The 20,815-nt window shown below is 41.8% G+C and overlaps 3 protein-coding genes and 1 non-coding gene across 4 annotated transcripts; 3 read left to right on the top strand and 1 right to left on the bottom strand.

Annotated features, from left to right (window-relative positions):
- Positions 1–2,381: 2,381 nt before the first annotated feature.
- Positions 2,382–10,466, top strand: shtn2 (shootin 2). Its single transcript, XM_041030699.1, has 17 exons — positions 2,382–2,520; positions 3,322–3,371; positions 3,798–3,858; positions 4,141–4,235; positions 4,444–4,639; positions 5,044–5,141; positions 5,226–5,307; positions 5,672–5,766; positions 7,836–7,982; positions 8,090–8,243; positions 8,498–8,624; positions 8,923–8,981; positions 9,119–9,216; positions 9,384–9,404; positions 9,493–9,546; positions 9,735–9,885; positions 10,093–10,466. The coding sequence occupies exons 1-17, from the start codon at positions 2,493–2,495 to the stop codon at positions 10,248–10,250; spliced, it is 1,674 nt and encodes a 557-aa protein (XP_040886633.1). The 5' UTR covers positions 2,382–2,492; the 3' UTR covers positions 10,251–10,466.
- Positions 10,467–12,026: 1,560 nt separating this feature from the next.
- tex261 (testis expressed 261) lies at positions 12,027–17,097 on the top strand. The gene is made up of 6 exons (XM_041031865.1): positions 12,027–12,196; positions 13,737–13,816; positions 13,914–14,067; positions 14,267–14,334; positions 14,470–14,572; positions 15,077–17,097. Exons 1-6 carry the CDS (start codon positions 12,127–12,129, stop codon positions 15,190–15,192), a joined length of 591 nt encoding a protein of 196 aa, XP_040887799.1. The 5' UTR covers positions 12,027–12,126; the 3' UTR covers positions 15,193–17,097.
- On the top strand, positions 14,724–14,796 carry trnak-cuu. Its single transcript has one exon. It is a non-coding gene; the product is annotated as a tRNA-Lys (tRNA).
- A 133-nt stretch (positions 17,098–17,230) lies between the features above and the next one.
- Positions 17,231–20,814, bottom strand: ankrd53 (ankyrin repeat domain 53). The gene is made up of 5 exons (XM_041031802.1): positions 20,803–20,814; positions 19,667–19,866; positions 18,144–18,308; positions 17,890–18,040; positions 17,231–17,800 (listed from the first exon to the last, which is right to left on the bottom strand). The coding sequence occupies exons 1-5, from the start codon at positions 20,812–20,814 to the stop codon at positions 17,231–17,233; spliced, it is 1,098 nt and encodes a 365-aa protein (XP_040887736.1).
- Position 20,815: the final 1 nt, after the last annotated feature.

Here is a 20,815-nt window from a genome sequence, read left to right as displayed (position 1 = left end):
GCTTTTAAAATGGCCAGATTAAAAAAAAAAAATAAAAATCAGCAACCATTCTCCAAATGAAACAGGGGTATAAAGGCCAAAGGCTCACTGAAACCCAAAGCCAGCTTTGTTTAGTCTTTGCGTTGTTTCAGCAATAAAAGCTGCTGCTTTTCTAATCTGTCTCTATTTAACCAGAATTTAAAGACCGGTTTTAATGAGTACCGAGTTTTCTGACAATGTCGCCCACTGCAAGAAACACCAGACAACGGCTAATGTTAAGTGACAATTTCACCTTTATTAACATGGTGAAGAATCATTAGTAAAGGTCAGGGTGACAGGCTGGAGGAGGGTTTGATGCTCAGGTGGTGCCTGTAAAGAGAGCAACACACTGAGAGAGAAAAGACTCATTAAATCACAAGGACGTCACCGTCATGACTCAGAGCAGCTTTTTATCGTTCAGCTGTGCAGGCCATCCGCTTGTGCGTCGAGGGTGATTTACAAGCAAGACATTTCAATGGGGCCTTTTGATTATTTTAGATTACCTATTTTCACCAGGAATCATTGGGCATGTTCATTGTCCCATGTCTGTGTTGCAAATAAAGAAATCTTGCCACCAATATCTTCTGGAATTTAAAAAGCAGTTATCCAAGGCTGCCATTAAACACCGGCATGTTTCAGAGATAAATAAATAATAAATAAATGTGAATGTTTGAAAAATTATTTCTTAATTTTAAAGATAACCTAAAGCACCCTGTGGACATTTTTGTGATGCCTGTGGACAGCGAAAAAATCTGAGGGAAGTTATTCCACAAGCCAAAACCTTGAAACTCAGTTTCACTAATGACAACAATGATAACTGTTGTTATGTTACAGCCATGAAGACATCATATATTTTGGTCCAGTATTTTCTAGAAAGGCATGACTGTAGCTAACAAGCCTCTGCTTGGAACAGACTGTGGTCAAATACTTGAAACTGTCTTCTAACATTTAGTTTATCCCCGTTAGGCCTCAGGTTGACCCTGTCTCCTAGGAATTACTTTTAAATACAATGAAAGTGCAACAACAAATACGTTTTGGAGGAAACGTAACTGTGACAGGATTATATTTTCTAGGTTGTTCGTGAGGATATGTTGTTAATTTGTATTGTGTCAAAAATATCCTGTCTTGCAGTACAATATCCACTTGTAGTGACTACAGCATTATTAAATAGCTTCATGGTCATGTTCAGGCACTTGCATCACTTGGCTAAGGTTAGAACTGGACTGATTTAGAACACAAGACGTTAACAATGGATTGGACACGATTAACTGAGTAATACATAAGCGAAATCCATCTTTCCCCAACCTCCAGTTAAGTGCTGTTCTGAGAACGTGTGGTTCTCAAGATGTGGACTCAAACCCAGCCAGCGATTACATTTGCTACCACAACATAACTGACACTGTAAGCTACGCTGTTGCACAGGGTGACATGTTCCTTCATTTCAATGAATGTGGGCACTGTTTATTTTTATTTTGAAGCACATACACTGTCCTGCTGCTGTAAATACTTACTAGAGCATAAAATGTGTATTAATCCACACCTGAAAATAGTCCCTCGATAAATGCACTATTTATTTCTGTTAGAGTAAAAACTGCAGTGCCCAACTGACCAGCCTTAACCTTCTTTATCTTCTTTTTTACCCTGACAGGCCAAACCACATACGTCTGGAGCTCCAAGCAAGCTAAACCAAACGCTCAGACTTAAATGGAAAAAGGACTCAACCCACCAGCTCTCAGTGCACTCCTAGAAATCAACTCCTGGAAGGTGGGTGAATAAATAAATCAGGAATGAGGGTTGAGAAATTTGAAGTTTTTACATTATTCATAGCAAAGAAAGGTGTGTCATCAACATCATCACTACCACCCAACCTCATCTCCTTGTTTATCACCCAGAATTTGGTTGCCTTGGCAGGTGTCTGATATTTCAGAGGTCATGAACTCTGAGCACAGATGTTAATAGAGGAATAAAAGCAGCTTTGCCTTTGCCCCGGCTTCTTGAGTGACATTGATCTTGCAGTAGGGAGACAGTGTCGTCCCTCAGAGACCACATGAATGGACACAGGCTACCTTTTCCCCTTTTCACTCTGCATGCAAAGGGGGGAAAAGTTCACGCAACTTCTCCTTTCTAATTTACTTGTAACACGAAGAACAAAGCAAAATCAAACAAATATGACTGATATTTACATAAGAATAGCATGTCTTTGGGCAGTTAAAAGTAAATAAAAATACTCTCATTTAGCTATAAATCCTTATTAGATTATGACTGGTCTTTTGGGCAACATAAGGAATAAGTTCCCTTTTTTTGAAATCGTGGCTGTGGGGGAGGGTTTAAACAGAAATTCCCAGTCGCTTCCTTCATAATAAGCAAGTGCAGCTCGGAGTGAAAGCAGGTTTTTGTTTATGCTGGAATGTTTGAATGCAGCTTAATTTAGTTTACTAAGGAACTAAAACTTGAAATAAAAAGAAGACGGCAGAATGTGGGTTGAGAACAGTGAAGCTGCAGGTAAGACTTGATAATGTGGATATAAACTGTTTCTGAGATACTTGTATTAGTCACATGATGAGTATTGCAGTTTCAGAAAGACTTCTCAGTATCTAAATAAGTCATGTTATTTATTTTGGACGAACCTTTGGAGCAAAGTGAGACTGTTAAGGGGTTTTAGCTCAACACTTTTGTTCATAACTTGATGTGTCTTGAAGATTATGTTGTGCCTTTTTGAAAAGTTCAATATGACCCATTCTATAAATCATAAATGCCTATATATATATATAAATGTTAAACATCTATCCGTCTTGATTAGATTGTTTTAACATACACTTTAATTTGTTTTACGTAAAGGGGAACTCTCTGCATCAAAGTCAGCTTTCAGGTCTTTCAGGTCTTACTAATGCATATGTGAAAAAAATTGTAATGGCACTTGGGACTTGAGTGATGACACTTGAGGACATTTATCACTTCCAGCATGAAAGCAAATTTGTGTATTTCCCAAAATGTCAAACAATTGCTTTAAGCTCAGTTTGATGTGAAGTGAAGAAGAATCTGGAAACTATTGTTCATCTGAAGACACTGAAAGTGAAACATTTTCTCTTCTGTGATTTCACTTCCTGTAAATTTCTGGCTGACTTCCTTCAGATGCCCTTGTAAAGTTCCTCTTGCAGTCACTCTGACGGGATGTGAAGATCGTTGGTCATCTCGCCTCCCGCTGAGTGTGTTCTCTGTTCTCTGTTGCCACAGCCCATCTGAGAATATGTCAGTTGTGTGAAGATAAAATGATTCTCTGTTTCTGATTCTCTGTTCCTGCAGAGTCTGATGGGGAGATTGGCTTATCTTCCGAAGATGAAGGAGACATTCAGGTATCACTGATGGTGACAGGCAGTAAATTACTTGTTAATTAATGCCACTTTCTAATGTGTGTTAGAGACAATCACCATGAGAGGAGACACTAAATATCCTGCTCAAGTATTTGTTCTGTTACCTTGATAACCTTCAGCATTTAATCTGAAAAATAGCCATAATATTTGCCTTCTCAGCTCAGGTTTTCAAAAGTAAAAAAAAAAGTATGGAAATACTTTTAAAAGAAAGCAAAAATAAATAAATTTACAAAATTGACGATTAAAAGTGCTCTAATAAAAGTACAAGACCACAAGCTTGATTATATTAACAAGGACAACTGTCCTTGTTAAAAAAAATGTGACCATCAAATACATCAGTTTGTTGGTATGTAATTAATCTATTTCTCCTGTTTTGCTTCTTTTTTGTGTGTGCCGATTGATTGTTAGTATGAGTTCCTGGAAAAGCAGAGGGATGCAGCCAATCAGAGACTGTCTGATCTGGAGGAAGGTGAGCATTCAGATCATTTTTTAAATTTTCTTCACCTGCGTCAGCCACACCAACACATAGACGGCATACCACTCAGATTGATATTCACACCTAAGCAATGTACAGTAGAAACTTCAGGAGAGAGGTGAAAAGAAGGAAGATAAAACAAATGTGGACAAGCAGATTTAACACTGAATGTGCTATTTACTGAGTTGATTCTGTGCAACTTTAATTTAAATTTCTGCGCTGCTATATATTTTTCTGAGATGACCATGACTAACAGCGCTCCCCGCTTCCTTTCAGTCTCCAATCAGCTCTTGAAAGAGATTAATGTACTGGAGATCCAGTTCCAGATTGAGCGGTCTTGTAGGGAGAGTGCTGAGGCGCTGGCTGTCAAGGTAAATCTGCTAACCACTGTTGCTGGTCCTTTCGTTTCCTCTGTCCTTTCCTTCCCTGCATCTGTTCCTTTCCTTTCTTTCTGGTCCTGATATGTTAGGGAACTGCTGTTTAAAGCAGCTTCACCTTACCTTTGTCATTGTCATAAAAAAAAAAAAATTAAAAACAGCATCGACCTCCACACTCACCATCCCCTCCTCCGTTGCCAAGGTGACCAAAGAGAACAAAGTCCTGAAGAGGAGGAGCCAGATGCTGATGCCGCTCATCTCCGAGCTGCCCGAAAACCTGGCTGATGCGACCTCTGACCCAGAGACTGACCCCGTAGTTAACGGTGACGTGGTTGATCTCGGTGAGGACAGTGGCGGTGAGGAGACGCTGCTGCTGCAGAGCCAATCCAAGATCGCAGGTCAGCCAAAACTACTCATGATGCGATTTCACCTTATTTAAAAGGATTTTCTCCTGTGCAAACCTTAGGGGACAATTTTAGACCTGTGTCTTCAAAAGCATCTTCAAAACATTTTATCTTTCTGGGAGGAGAGGAGACATCTGTGTGATCATGAAGATACAACCCACTGCTGTATAACTATGGCTATGATTGTATATGTAGGACACATGGGGCCAGTGTTACTCTGTATCTCAATGAGACTGATAATCAGATAAAGATTAAACATTTTTTGTCTTCAACATTTTCAACATCTTAATGTGATCCAAAATGATCCACAATCAGATCATCATCACAGAGGAACTGGATGTGTGATGAACTGTTTCGATGTAACTCACCATCAGCTTCTTATTGTGTCTGTGTGTCAGAGCTGCAGGCGTCAGTGGACAGTCTGCTGGCTGAGAAGCTGCAGCTGGAGCAAGAAATAGAGGCTCTGACCAAACAACAGGACCAGCTCAGAGAGCAGGTACATCACTGTATGTGTGCATGTGTGTATGCGTGTAGGTATATATACATATCAGTGTGCCTTATTACACATATTTTATCGCAGCTAGCTCTGGAGGTTGAGGAGAAAGAGGCCATACTGCGGAAAATGAGCAAACAGAGCAAGACCATGAATAAAATCAAACGAGGTGAGTCCTCATTACACCAGTGCTGCAACTAATTACTATCTTTATCATGGTTCTAATCAGTAATTTCATATAATCCATTATTTATTCTGGAAAAAAATGGCTTTGACCTCGTTTCTGTTTCACATTTTGTCCAATCAACAGTCAGCGTAAACATTCTCTTACTTATTCTTACGTATTCTCTTACCTGTAGTGGTAATGGATGTGCACGGATCATAATATGAGCAAATATATGGCATTTTTACCTCACAAATGACTTAACGTGATTAATCAGCTTCTCTATAGAAAACACCATGAATGCAGTGAACGCCATCATAACTGCCACAAAATTTTGTGTGTGTGTTTGTATTTGCATGTGTGTGTGCAGTCTCCCAGCTTGTCACAGAGGAGTTCACAGAAATGTCTCAGAGACTGGAGCTGGAGGAGGACCTCCGACAGCAAGCTGAAGTCTTTGCCCACCAGGTCTGAGTGCGTGGCATACATATGTGTGTGTGTGTGAGTGTGTTTTCAGCATGGCATGAAACATTTTGTCATGCATTCACACCTATAGATACTGAGGGTGACAGGTCGTGCCACAGGAAGGGAGAAGTAGTGTTAGAGCTGACCTTGGGGCAGCTATGGCGAACAGACGGACACTTGGACGGGGGACCGGTGCGAGGTGGGAGGGTGGGGGCACACGCTTCTGCTGTCAGAGAGCAGCTGATGTGGCGGGACAGGAGAAAGGGTCTCTATTCTCCTTTTTCACACCGATGACACTTTGGTCAAATCTGGGGCTTCCTGTGTGAGGCGAGGCATTCACGCACACACAATACAAAAGCAGAAACACACCCGTACACATGCAGGAAAAACACCAATTCGCTTACCATCCACATACCCAAACACACACACACATGCACAGAGCACAGTTTTATGCTGCCCCACCTGCTCCTATAATGAAGGTCTTTTCTTTCAAAAAACGTCTCTCTGTTCCCTTCCCTGCCCATTTAGCCCCTCCCTTCCCCATAATTAGCGGTCATCACTGATGCTGAAGGAGAATAGTGGTCTTTAAGCACAACCTGTCTTTGCCTGACACCTTTATGTTTTGCTGAGCATATAGCAATTGTTGCCTTTGTGCGCAGTGTCCTCTATTTACCGGACAGGCGCACAATGGGCTGCCTTGCAGGGGTCCTTACCTGTGAAAAGGACCCCCAACTGTTCACACAATCCAGCCCCTTTACTCTCAATTCATGGTAAAAGACCCCCCTGTGCTGAATGCCTCTTGTATGCACTACTATTTGTCTGTTTTCATGTGTTTTCAAAACACCAACCATTCACACCTCTTCTCTGTGATGCATGGTGGTATAATGATGCAGGGCCTCAGACAGGAAACAATTTGGGTTTTTTTTTTTTTTTTTGCGTGTGTGAGTATCTTTGTCTCTTTGTGTTGCTGTGTGTGGCTGGGCCTGTGTGTTTGTATGTATGAAATAACTGTGCTAATTGCTGTGTGAAAATTGGTCTCTGCTGAAGGGAGACCAGGGATTAGAGCGGTGTAATTTGCAGCATGGAGCCTCGTGCTGCATGTTCTGATAGAGAGCTCACCAAACCTGCTGCTTCAGTTTGTCCTTACGATGAAAAACACAGAAATGAAAAACACTTTTTTCACACTTCCTGTTCTCTGATGATGGACCTGTTCCCAAAAAATGTCCATATAACCTGTGGTTGTATGGACCACAGAGTGACAGTTTATGAACCCAGAGCACACCGAGTTCACGCCCTTCGCATTGTTTCTGGGAATTAGGGTGTTTTAATGACTACACACAAATTACACATGACAGGTTTTCAAGATTGATTCTAATATTTCTGGGAGTCAGCATATTTAAAATGTAAAATGTTTCTGGCTATGTAAAAAGAAAAAAAACATGGAGCATGGAAATGGTGTTTAACCAACATATAAACCATCACACATATACCTGAGCAATTAAATTCATAATTAAATCGCAGGTTTCTTTGGATGCAAATCAAAAAATTCTATTCTATTACTCAACGCCCACATTGTACATATATATGCAATTTTAAACAGAACAGCTCATGCAGACTCTGGCTCTGATCATTTATAAGCTGTAAACCACAACTGTTAACTATAACTGGCAGAAATATTTGTCACACCACAGAAGAAAGAATCTAATTTTCCCAGTGAATCAAGACAAAGGCCTGACATTTTTTTCAGTGATGAAAAATGATGCTTTGTCTCACAGCTAAATCATCCTGTTTGCATTGTTACTACCCCTCTATGAAGCAGATGAGTAATTCTAACAAGGCTTCCAAGTCATTGTTCAGTCAAACAGCAGTTTGAAAACACTTTCTCTGCATTGTGACAACCTCCTGGGGGGAGAAAATTAACAACTAGCCATTCAGATCTCTCTTTATTTTTCCTCTAATTGTGGTTCATTGTCACTGATGTGGGTTTTTTCCCCATTTTCGTAGAAGCTGGTAATTGTAAAGATGTGCTCAAGATGTCAAAAGGTGACGCTAGATTTGGTTTGTCTTGTCAGATGTTGGAGCAGCAGAAGGCGGCCCACAGACAGAGCATGATGGTGATGCAGAACTCAGAGATCTGCCTGCAGTTACAGCAGGCGCTGGAACAAATATCCAAAATCAGCACAGCCCTGAGTGATATACAACGCTGCTACCAGGACCAGGTGTGTGCAGACGTGATGAATGTCATGATACCAGAGCAAAATGGGTATCCATTCAGTCTATTGATTTTCTTCATAATACCCCCCGGTTCTCTCATCCCTGTGTTCAGGTAACACAGAGTCAGAGTGCTTCGGAAGAAAGCAGTGTCCTCTCTGAGCTGCAGACCCTGAGAGAGCAGCTGGAGAAGAGTGAGGTGGAGAGAAAGGCCTTGGAAACTCAGCTGTCTGAGGCGAACAGCACTGTCACACAGCTCCAGGAAGAAGGTAGCTGCTAGTGGAGAAAACACTCCTCAGAAATCTTTCTTGCCAAACAGGCTTAATGGAAACCACAGGAAAGGGTCAAATGAGTGAATGTTGAAGCCAAAGCTCCTCTGCTGACTTCTAGGTCTTAGCTCCGAAAAACTTTATTTGGAACACACTGCAAAAACATTGTTTTCAACATTTTTTTAACAGTAAATATACGTTTTAATATAATGCTTTTTGTTTATGAAACTGTTGATCACTGTCTTCCTTTGTAGTGAAGCAGTTACAAGAAACACTGAACAGGGAGGATATGACTGACAAACTTATGGCGGAATCCACTCCTGCTCCACCTCCACCTCCACCTCCACCGCCTCCACCTCCACCTCCTACTGTTGTTATCAAGTATGTTATTCTAAGAGCTTCCTCTACCATTAAACCGGGGGGAGTTTTCAGTGGACAGTCTTAGTTTAAATACTGTTTCAGAGGTTTTTTACACCCTGACAAGAAAAAGAAATGATTCAAACATGACTTTAAATTTTAAAAATGATGAATTTATGCGTACTTTAGAAGCCATAGTAGAGCACAGGAGAACAAAGTTGGTTAGGTTAGTATCTAACATTGTAAAGTGAAATATCCACTTATAAAACACCAGTGCACTGAATATGATAATTTGATGCCTGTGACTTCTCCCTGTGTCTAGTTCACTTGATTTCCTGAGGAGCAGGAGGAAAGATAGAGCGAGTAAAGACGATCTAAAAAGTGAGTCTTGCCACCAGATTTAGCACATACAATAGCCAAAATGGAACTGAGATTATCTCAAATCGCATTGTAAAGAGTAGAAAAATCCAATCATACGCCTATAATAATTTTTTTTAAATCCATTTTTGATCTTTAAGAACCAGCACCCTTGCTGGACATGAAGTCAAAAGCAGTGGATGAAATGATGGACAGAATAAAGAAAGGCATCGTCCTGAAGCCCATCAAGAGAGTACAGGTAGCTACAAAGACTTAATATGTGTAATATTTATTTGCATTTTAGACATTCAGGTGATGATTTCCTCTAGAGGAACTTACAATTAAAAAAATGCAATATATAATATCAAAATCTAAAGTAGTAAACAACAAACTCTGATGCCTACCATCCATCTTCTCTGCTCACAGGAGGATGACAGTTCATGGAAGGTCAGTGATCTTTATACCTTTGTTTGCTTCTTCTTGTTTTCACTATAAAACAGCTGTGATGTTGTTCTAACGAGACATTTTCTTACAGGACCAGAAGAGTGAAAACAGAAAATCAGCCGTTCTGGAGTTGAAAGGAATGCTGGTAATAAATTAAAAGTCAAATTTCACTGTATTGTTGTCTCGACAGTGTGTATGCAGTTGAGGTAATCAGCAGGGGAGTGATGAAGGCCAGATTCCCCCGAAACCTGTTACATTACATTAACCATTATACTGACAATGACAACTCAAGCGACTGCATTTTTAAATGTCTTTCACCATCTAACACACCAGGACAACATGAAACGCCAGCACCACCGCAGAGTGTCATCCAGGAGGGGAAAAGGCCGAAATGTTGGGGATGCAGAGCTCCTGCTGGTGCTCCAGAGGAGGAGGAGAGTGATGGGGGAGAACCAGGACCCGTCCTCCTCAACCCAAACACAGGGTATGCTGTCCTGTAAGGCCTCTTTGTTCATCATGATGCTACAGTGTGTCATCTCTTTGCCTTTTATCTGTATCTTTTGGGTTTTGATTGATACTGATATTAATTATGGGTTGTCCAGAGTCTTGTGGATCTGTATGAGTGGTTTGTTTAGTTCTCATTTTTTTTTGATTCATGTCTAACCTGAGGATATGGTGGTGTCTTGGTTAGACCCCCAACCAGGTGCACAGTGTGTCCCAGCATCAGGAGATGCTCCGTGGGCAGGTGAGTGCAGTAACTCTCCTGTGCTCCGGAGGCTGAAACAGAACAGAGAGAAGAGGGATTCTCGTATCAGAGCATCAGCACTGATCATCAACCAAGAAAACTGAGAGCAGTCAGAGGAAGAAGTGCATGACGTTTCACATTTGAGGATCATTGCAATTTTTGTTTTATATGATGATGAAATGCAGAAGGGCTTGTTGACCTATTAGGATGTTTTTTTTTCTTTAACTTTGACTTTAAAGGTGCCCATCATATCTTTGAATTGAATTACTACATGAAAGCACTGCCTATGTGATCCCTTGCAATAAAATGTCAGGAAACCACTGCTTTGTTCTTGGTCTCTGCTGAAAAGGTTAAATGAAGACTTGAGTGGTAGTCACCTTTGGATCAATTACTTTCAGAAAACAGCTCTTAACATTTTTTTATCCTCCTCCAAACGTCAAATCTCACATTCAGGACTGAACAAAAACAAAGAAAAGCATTTTTCAAATGCCATTTAGCCCAAGTCTGCTCCAAAAAGCCAGTACTTGTTGCGTGTCAAAGGAAATGGAGCTCCTTCAGCCGTGTTTAATGTCCAACATCATTCTTTTTGGGTGCTTGGGTTTTATCTGATCTAAGTGCAAGGTACAGGAATTTTTATGCTACAGAATATGGATGAAAAAAAAAAAACCCTGAGCCATTAAAAAAACCACACTTGAATATGAATACCCTTGCCCACTTCTCTCCCGAGGTGTCTTCCTCTTAAAGCTCGATCCTGCAGAAGGATGGAGACTGCCATTTATTTAGGCACATTAAAGCTCTCACACCCAGAGCCCAGAGGTGTTGTTGAGATAAAAGCCTCAGGTGATCTGTGCGCTCCCTCCTGAAAGTATCTTTAAATGCAGCAGGTCGCCTTTTGTTTTCTCACCTCCACACAGATATATATGTGTATATATGTGTGCATGCATGCATGAATGAATACACACACCCTCACACCATGCTGTCTATCTGCCTATCTACCTTTGTTAAAAGCATTTGAGGGGGATGAAATTACTCTCACCTTTGACTCTGACACCATTTTAGTGTCTTCACGCTGTTTCACATTATATATTTACTTTATTTAGCTCTTTTTACTCGAAGGCCTGCCTTTTCACTCTTGACCATACATTTTTAATTGTTTCTCTCCTCAATCTCAAAGGTGTTAGCTTTTGAGATACAGTAATGTAGGCTGCCTTCTCCATGTTGAATTGAATGAAAGCAAGTGTGTGTGTGTATGAGAGAGAGAAATAGAAACAGAGAGAGACAGGACGTCTCTCCTCTATTTTACACTTATACTGATAATAGTAAGGACGTGTTAATGACTCACACAAGAACAAGATCTAAATGGTGTAAAATTGTACATTTTTCCCTTTCTGAACACCGATTAATGTTAGACCACGTATGTTGCAGAGAAATCAATACAAATTTAATGGAAAGACAACTGTCATCTGAGTGAACAGCATCAACATGTATCACTGGCCATTAATCACCAAATAGCGAACGATTTAAATATACTCCTGGTGTAAAGCACAGTGAAAAGGCAGCATCTGCTTTCCTTTTGAAAATCAGAGTCTATGTTTTCATGTGACTTGATATTAATTTTATTTTTTTTTATCACCCCTGACATTTCATCCATCACGTTTCTTTTTGTGGGCTTCCATAGTTTAACTCCTGCGCAGTGAATTTCATAAACCAGCTGAATATGTTGTCTTGCTGTATTTCTCTGGGGTCAGCTACACCATGTTCTCAGACGTGTCAGAAAACCGCACTTCTCCTCCAACCTCAAGGGGCGCTACAACCACGACTCACCAGTCTTTGCTAAAGACGAGGTCCTTCTTCTCTGCCTTCTTTAGTGTGGACTGAAAACACAGGGGGAGGAACTTTGATCAGTGCTAGTTAGCAGTCAGCTAGCTGGTTTTTTTCTGTTATTTTCATATTTTTGTGTGTTGTTTCATATGCAGAGAGATGTGGTTTATTTATTTACTCAGCTGGCTGTCGTTGGTGGTCCAAATATCCTTCGTCACTCTAGCAATAGGTAAGTGCATCCTGACAGTCCTTGCTAATGTGCTAGCTAATATTTGCTTGCTAATGCTAGCGGACCAAGCCATCAGGTGAAGTTGCACCAGTAAACGTTAATGGGGCTACGTTTCTCAAAGCGACGGCCGCTTTAGCACTGACTGATGTGTTAATAATAATATGGAAATACAAACAGTAACCCTGCCTCAAGAATAAAGAAGTTTCATGTGTTGTGTCACCGAAATATTGTTACCTGTTTGCTTAGCTCGCTAGCTTCCAGCTACAGGAATACACTATTTTTATTTTTCAAACGTGGCAAAGTTACATATTTTCAGACTATATATCATTTATTTAAAATATATCAGTGTATTGTAGTTAAATCTGGGCATGCCCATTTCTGAACAGTTTTCTGAGGACGTGGGAGAGACCTCTGCAGGGGGTAATGTTTGCTAGTAGCGGCTAGAATTAAGCGTTATCTATCCCGCTGTTCGGCTCGCCAGGGTTTATTGATTAAAAAAACAATCAGTCGGTCGATCGGCAAATAGTGTGTCTGACATGCAGGGAAGACTAACTAAGGGAGCGTCCATTTGCAATGTGGAGTGGGAAGGATAGCATATAACCTGCAAAAGTGTTGTTAGCATTAGCTTGGGGGTATTTTCGTTTGTTTACATTAGATAATACAGCAGGTTAGTTGACAAGCTGGCTTCCTAATGTGCTCCTAGCGTGTGGTACAATTTGTTTAATCTGCTCCATAACGTCCAAAGGAAACATGGCGAAGGGCCTGTCTGTCCACGTAACACCTGCTGCAGCTGAGGTGTGGCTCCTGAAGTGTAACTCAGTCACACTCTTATCTGTCAGACTTGTTAGGCCTCTGTACGTGTACTTTCAGATTCAAGGGATTCAGATTTCCATGTCTGCCAAGCCTGAGCCAGGCACAAAGGATGAAACACATTAAATAAAACAATGGTACCACTTTGTAAAAAGACGATATATCGATCACCAGTATGCAGATACTTTTAAGGACAGAAATTGAAACTGATACTCCTGAAGTGTCTGTAAAGTACTGAAACCTGTTTGACACAGAAGGCAGGCATCACATGCTTTGCATGATTCTTTGCCTTGTTTACTTCTTCTTCTGCTCAAATTTTAATCTAATTTCAATAAAATTCCTTATTGACTTAAACTGTCCAGCTCTGAGAGGAGGAACAAGGTTAAGGGAGAGTGTATGTCTGCTTGGTGGTCTGTCAGTCCTAGAAAACGAATACCAGGTACCGATTCTCACTTCTTTCTGGGTACCGACTGAAATGTGTCGTCCCCATCAAGTACTGAAAGCTGGCCTTGAACGCCTGGTCAAATCAACACTCTCCTTTTTCAGCTTTGCCATCTTTAAAGAGAAATGTAAAGAGATTTGTGAAAATTAGGAAAATGTATTTAGTCAGTATGTTTCACTTGTGGTTTGTGCTACTATCCAGCCACTATGACAAAACATTCTGCTTCTGCTTTTTTGGGGTTTTTTTTCCTGTTCCCTGACTTAACACTTTATCTTCATTTTCACCCAGCTGCTGGCCTGTACTACTTGGCAGAACTAATAGAAGAATACACAGTAGCCACCAGTCGAATAATAAAGTACATGATACTGGTGAGTAAGTTTTTCTGTAGAAATTACGTAGTTTGGGCAAATAATTTACTGCTGTTCAGTCAAACTGCTGTTTCACTTGACTTGTGAATGTGTCCAGTTCTCGACAGGTGTGCTGGCAGGTCTCTATGTTTTTGAAGGCTTCCCAATGTTGATGGTGGGAGTCGGCCTCTTCACCAACCTGGTGTACTTCGGGCTCTTACAGACCTTCCCCTACATAATGCTGAGCTCCCCCAACTTCATCCTCTCCTGTGGTCAGTATGACAGGACACTGGCTTTGGATTCTTTACCCGTTTATTTCTTTATTATTTTGTTATTTACAGAGCAACTGCAAACAACATCACCTCGTCTATGTGCAACTAACTATATGTTAATAACTTGAACATGTAATATCATTCTTTCCTGTCCTGTTTTAATTTTTCCAACGTGGTTTCCTTTGTTTTCACTCTGCAGTGTTGGTGGTGGTGAACCATTACATGGCCTTTCAGTACTTTGCACAGGAGTATTATCCATTTTCAGAGGTAAGCATCAAGCATCCTCTGATTTATGATACATACACAGTATCCAGATTAATCTGTCATAAGCTGTTTTTTATGTTCTACTGTTATGTTTCCTTTGGAAATAAACATATTCTACTTTTTCTTGGTTGGTCTTAGGTGCTGGCCTACTTCACCATCTGCCTATGGGTGATCCCCTTCGCCTTCTTTGTGTCACTGTCAGCGGGGGAAAATGTGCTTCCGTCCACCATACAGCAAGGAGGTGAGTTCTCTTGAGGGAATATGAGCACAGATTTTTTTTCTTCAGTTTTTAAGGTTGTTTTTGATAAGAGAACTGGCAGCAGTTAAAAGCAGTTGTGTAGTCTGTCCTGGATCCCTCCCTGGTATCAGGTTTAGCCCAGTGAGTAATACAAGCCCGGCTAGCTCAGTCGGTAGAGCATGAGACTCTTAATCTCAGGGTCGTGGGTTCGAGCCCCACGTTGGGCGTAGCACTTTTTCTCTGTGTCCGACTTTGACTTATGTGTGATCAGTTCAAGTTTATTCTGTCTTTATCTTTACAACATATTACTTGTGTTTTACATTACTACCAGAAACTTCCCAAACCACATTATACACTTTTGGTTAATTTTTCTATCTTCTAGGTATCGGTACAGTAAAAAAATCCCTTTACAGAGATTTCAGTCCCCTGCATTCGTGTCCAGAATAAGAGTGTATGGATGATTGATGGATGGTATAATTAATAACAATTGCCCTTTTTCCTTTTTAGATGACGTGGTGTCTAATTACTTCACCAAGGGCAAGAGGGGGAAGAGGTCAGGGATCCTCCTCGTGTTCTCTTTCCTCAAGGAGGCAGTGCTGCCTAGCCGACAGAAAATGTACTGAGGAGCTTGGACTCGGGGTGCAGGTTCGGGGGTTGGGGCTGTTTGAGTCTGTGTGTGTGTGTGTCTGTGTGTTGGAGATTAAGGGGAAGCAGGAAGGACTGTGGAAATTTGTTTCTGGATGGGACTAAAACAAAGCAGTGGCCAAAAACGGGGAAGGAGAGCACATGAAGAGGACGGACCAATGAACAGAACAGAGCTTCCTGCTGGACGAGCCAATGAGTTTACACAGGCGGTGTTTGTCTGTTGTTGTCTTTCTGTCCGTTTGTACCGACACTGACATTGATGCCAACGACATCTACTACAGACCTGACTGAGGGGATTCTGTCTGTAGCACAATGCTTTCTTACTGTCACGTTGGACTCCTTCATTTTTTAAGCTTTGGTATTAAAATGTATGTGCAGGGTCTGACACTAACAACCACCCTGTAACTTTTGACTGACAGATATGTCATCATCAGTTTTCTTCTTGACATCCTGCTTTGATTTGTGTCTTGTAGGTCTCTCACTTCATCTGAGTCAATACACAAAGTAGCATTAAAGACAAAATGCAACGGCTCAAAACTTTTGTTCCCTCAGATGAAGCAGGTGTGTTGGAGATGAAAGAGGCAGTTTAAAGGTGAAGTCCAAGCTTGTTATTTTGAGTGTGAAGGGTCAATTCAGCTGCAGGAAAAATTCCACAGGTCGTCATAGGAGCACTTATTAAGATGACTTAAAGTGAGAGAGGGCAGTCGGTGGTTAAGTTGTAAGGAATCAGCTTCTAATCTATGGAGATAATTTTTATCGGACTACAATGAGAACAGTGAACTGTGTGAGGATTTTTGTTTTCTTGCATCTTACACATTCATTAATCAGCAGCGCTGTAGTCTACAATCTGCCTGCCTGTTTGGATTGTTTTTAAGAATTCACAGTAATAACACACTCACTTTTGCACAGTGATCATCAACGAGAAATGAAGATGAACCTGTGCAGTGACTCTTGTTAGTTTACAGGTGGTATACTGGTTTGATGAAAGTACTGTTAAAGAGGCAGAAATTCTAGAGATTATAAACTTTCTAACAATTGAGTGCGATTCATTGTAGGCTGGTATGGACACAACCGCATAATAAAAGATTTGTTGAAATAACTTGTAGATTAAATGGTTCTTTTCACAGGTTGGTGTTCAAAGAAATAATGGAAAAGCTACAGGTACTTATCCTCATCATTTCCAATTTAACCAGGTTAGTTCACCCAAACTGTATTAAATTTTATTTGCAGTATGATGGTTTTTCTAACTGTTGTGATGCTCTGAACTCTGCTCTCTCAAGAATAGCCTACATGTGTGTGCCAGACTGTCTGAATGGCATTATCTTATCCAAGTCCCATGTGGCCTAGTCACAGTGGGTGCACCAGGTTGAGGCAAGTGTGTACTTTGACCCCCACTGAGGTGTGAAGTGCTTCATGAAGTAAAGGAAAAAGACAAAACCACAACACACACACACACACACACCTTTAGTTGACAGGCCACAGCTCGCAGTTACACACACGCGCTGTTGACAGGCCCTCACCTGGATCCCGAGTCAGTTCCCTGGGGGGGATCAGTGAAAGTGCAGGGGCACATCTGTGACAGGTGACCCACTTCACTGAGGTTTTCTCACCTTTCGCTCACCTCTCTGTTCACCCTGCTTTTGGAGCTACAGCGTCTGGAGTGTGTGGTATTTTTAATTGTGTCACTTTGAGCTGAAGTTGTGGGGTGGCTGGATATTTTATGAGGATGCTTTTATGTCTGTTAATACTGTAGATGTGAGATTGTACAGAGGACACTGTCAGATCTCTGTGTTATACAGGGTTTTTCTGAAATGAAATCCTCTAATTATTATGCTTTGTTGTTAATTCCTATGTCATTTGGTATAAAATCTGTGAAGGCATGTTAAATCTAACAACTTGTTCACTTTCTTTCCACCTGAAACTACACTATGTAAAAGTACATGAAATATTTTAATATCAGATGAGGTGATGATGATGTTTTAATGTACATCAGCCAGTTTAAAGCCCAGTTGAAGCTCAGTAGTGTCCAGGTTCCAGCACCTCAGCCAGGTGCATGGCCACCTCTGTCCAGGGGGAGGTGCTCCGCCCCTCGGGGCATCCTCTGTGCTGGACCTCCGCAATGTTCTGTGGCGCAAAGTGCTGAGGGGAGAGGATCCTGGAAGGGAAGGCCCTGGGGAACAACACCCTCTCAAGGACATCCAGAGGCAGGTCAGGGGCGGCATGAGGTGTGCCATCCCACATGGTGGTGTACTGAGGCTGGCTGCTGCTGATGTCTCTCCATACTCTGACACTGTCCCGGAGGTCAGGCACTGTTGGGGGTTTCTCTGGCTGGAGGCCCATGTAGATGGTCCAGGGCTTGAGGGCTGAAGCTGGAGGTGGTTTTGAGGAAGTGATTGCCTGATCCTCCTGGTGGCCTCTTGGCTGGTGCTTTCTCAGGCCCTTGGCATGTTGTAGATTAGAGCTGTCCTGATCTGATGAGAGGCACTGGGTGTGGTACCGGCTCACCAGGACTCTGGGGGAGAAATCCTTTAGGAGGGGAAAACCTTTCTTGTTCGCCCACTCTGCCATCTTCTCATCTATCAGTGTCTGAAATCACACACGGAGAAAGTGGAACTAGAAAAGTGTGTTGTCATGTAGAGTATATATAAATAGATGTTTTAACTGAACTGTTTAACTGAAATCCTGAATTTCCACAACGAACTAACCCTTTTGTTGAGATTATTCCGTTTGGACATGTCCACAAGATCACTGTACAAAGCTTGTACTAGCTTCCTCTCCTCCATTTCCTTCCTTTTTTCTGCCTTCCACATGCAGCTTTTCAGATACCTGCACACTCACAAACACACACAGGAAGTCTGTTAAGAAATCCGTCAGTTTGAAGTTAACTGAACTTTGCTTTTGGTGTGATTTGTTCATTTAGCCTGTTTACCTTGCTACCTTTCTGTGGCACCAGATGCGGGCCAAATCCAGAGGTGTGAGTCCCATGCTGTCCTGAGCCAGCACATCTGCACCGGCCTGCACGAGGACCTCTGTGCAGTCCAGGAGGCCTTCGGAGGCAGCCAGGTGCAGTGGGGTCTGGCCTGAGTCTGTGGTACTGGTAATAATGGTAAAAGAAAAAACAAAACACAACTGTCTTCTCAGTATCATTGTTATTATCTTAAGTATCATCATGTGTGGATGTTTATCATCATCATCATCATTACTGTCATTATCTTAATTCAATTCAATTCAATTCAATTCAATTTTATTTATATAGCGCCTTCCACAATCAAAATTGTCTCAAAGCGCTTTACAGAGACCCAGAGCCTGACCCCAGAGCAAGCACTTAAGGCGACAGTGGCAAGGAAAACTCCCTTTTAACAGGAAGAAACCTTGAGCAGAACCTGGCTCAGATGGGGGACCCTCCTGCCGATGGCCGGGCTGGGTGAAAGGAGGAAGAGGAGGAAGATAGGACAGCTAGGAATGGAGGAGAGGGGGAGAAAGACATGCAGCATAATACAGACAATGTGGGTCAGTATTTACATTACAGTTAGTGAACAGTTATTGGATAATGTGTGCTCAGCAGATTAGAATTATGAAACAGAGCACGGAGGCAAAAAGCTGTCATGACTGGTAATTATTTACATTACAGTTTGCAAAGAATATTAATCAAATATTTATCTGTAGCAGAACGGAACATTAAACATGTTAGAAATAGATCATTGTAAACAATAAACAGCAGCAGGTGGGTGGAGCCAGGACCATAGGACAAGCAGCTCCGGAGCCAGAGGTACCTGCAGAAAGGTACAGAGAAAGAGAGACCAGAGAGAAACAAGCACAGGACTACGGGACAGAGAGGACACAGAGTTAATGACATGTAATAAAGGCTAATAAATTTGAGAGTGGGTCTGAGGAGAGAAAGAGAAAGAAGAAGAAGTGCGCAGTAAATCATGGGATGTCCCCCAGCAGCCTAGGCCTATAGCAGCATAACTAGGGGATGATTCAGTTGCCTGAGCCAGCCCTACTAAGGGCTATATCCTTAACTGTAACAGTGTCTATAGAGATAATTGTGACTAACTATAAGTTTAATAAATAACTAGGACTGTAACTACAACTAATTATAAGCTTTATCAAACAAGAAGGTTTTAAGCTTCGTTTTAAAATTAGAGAGGGTGTCTGCTTCCCGAACCCAAACTGGCAGTTGGTTCCATAGGAGAGGGGCCTGATAGCTAAAGGCTCGGCCTCCCATTCTACTTTTAGAGATTTTGGGAACCATAAGCAAACCTGCATTCTGGGAACGAAGCAATCTGTTAGGATGATATGGTACTATCAGCTCTTTGAGATATGAAGGAGCCTGGCCATTGAGGGCCTTATATGTAAGGAGAAGGATTTTAAAATCAATTCTGGATTTTACAGGAAGCCAATGAAGAGAAGTTAGTACAGGAGTAATGTGATCTTAAATAAGGCTCCTACACATTGACATCAGCTCCGTTCTCCAGCAAGTATCTGAGACAGGCGGAGGTGTTGGGTGAGCTTCGGGAGGACATGACCATGTGAATGGGCCGGCAACCCTGAGCATCACTGCTGTTCACCGACCCCGGCGTGGTCTCCGTCAGGAGCTGTACAGTAGCCAGCCGGCCGTAAAGGCAGGCCGCGTGGAGCGCTGGCAGACCCTGGAGGATGAAACAAACTTCCTTTGATCAAAGGGGAGAGTGAGAGGGCAGTGATGCTCAGTAGCACAGGTGTACCACCAGGTGAACCAATCAGGTACACCTGATTGGTTCTGACAGGTGTGCTAATCAATGAGCTGAGCTGAGTGGTATTCAGGCAAGTGGGCATATTTAGTCATTTTTAAGAGGTAATGGCAACTTACTTGATTATTTCCATTTTGTGGAAATGTGTGTTTTTTACTGTGCATTTGAGTGGGATTCGCACATGTGTAAATAATAAAATTAATGATGGTTAAATCGCATTTTGCTCCTTGGGTTTCAGGGTCCTGAGCCATCATTAGTTTTGCCAGTAACACCTGTGCATTTTATATTATGTTAGTCAGAATGTATGGAGCCAGTAAAAGCCTGTTGCATTTTCATGTGTGTCACGTTTTTAAATCGTCAAACAGTAATATCAGAAAGTCTCAGCCCACCCACAGCTGCAAAATCCCACCGAAGTCGACAGGATGACACATCAATAATTTAGCAGGGTACCCTTCTTCTCAGTGAGTACCTCTTAAACTTGTACACTCAGATTCTGACTGCTGAATTTTTACCTTTTTTTTTTTTTAAATGTTGTATATTTATGCTTTGTACTGAAGTGAAGGGTTGGAGCGCGCAGTGGGCTACTTTGCTCCATCGCTACTCTCCCCTGCTCTTTGTGCCACAGGAGTGGACACAGTGCACAGTGCTGTGCAAAAGTTTTAGGCACTTTAGATTCTTAGCCATCACGCAATGCCATCAGGGAGGAGTCTGATCGGTGCCAAATTCATTCTGCAGCATGACGGCGCATACTACTGTTCCAGAGACGGGAAGCAGCCTCCCTCCGTACCGTAAAAAAACTGTGCGTAATCGTACCGAGCAGAGCCGCTGCTGTTTAAGTTTTTTTTTTCTGTTTACTGCACCTTGCATA

Source organism: Toxotes jaculatrix, chromosome 23 (genome assembly GCF_017976425.1).
Source record: "Toxotes jaculatrix isolate fToxJac2 chromosome 23, fToxJac2.pri, whole genome shotgun sequence".
NCBI lineage: Eukaryota > Metazoa > Chordata > Actinopteri > Toxotidae > Toxotes > Toxotes jaculatrix.
This window is presented reverse-complemented; position numbering and strand designations above follow the sequence as displayed.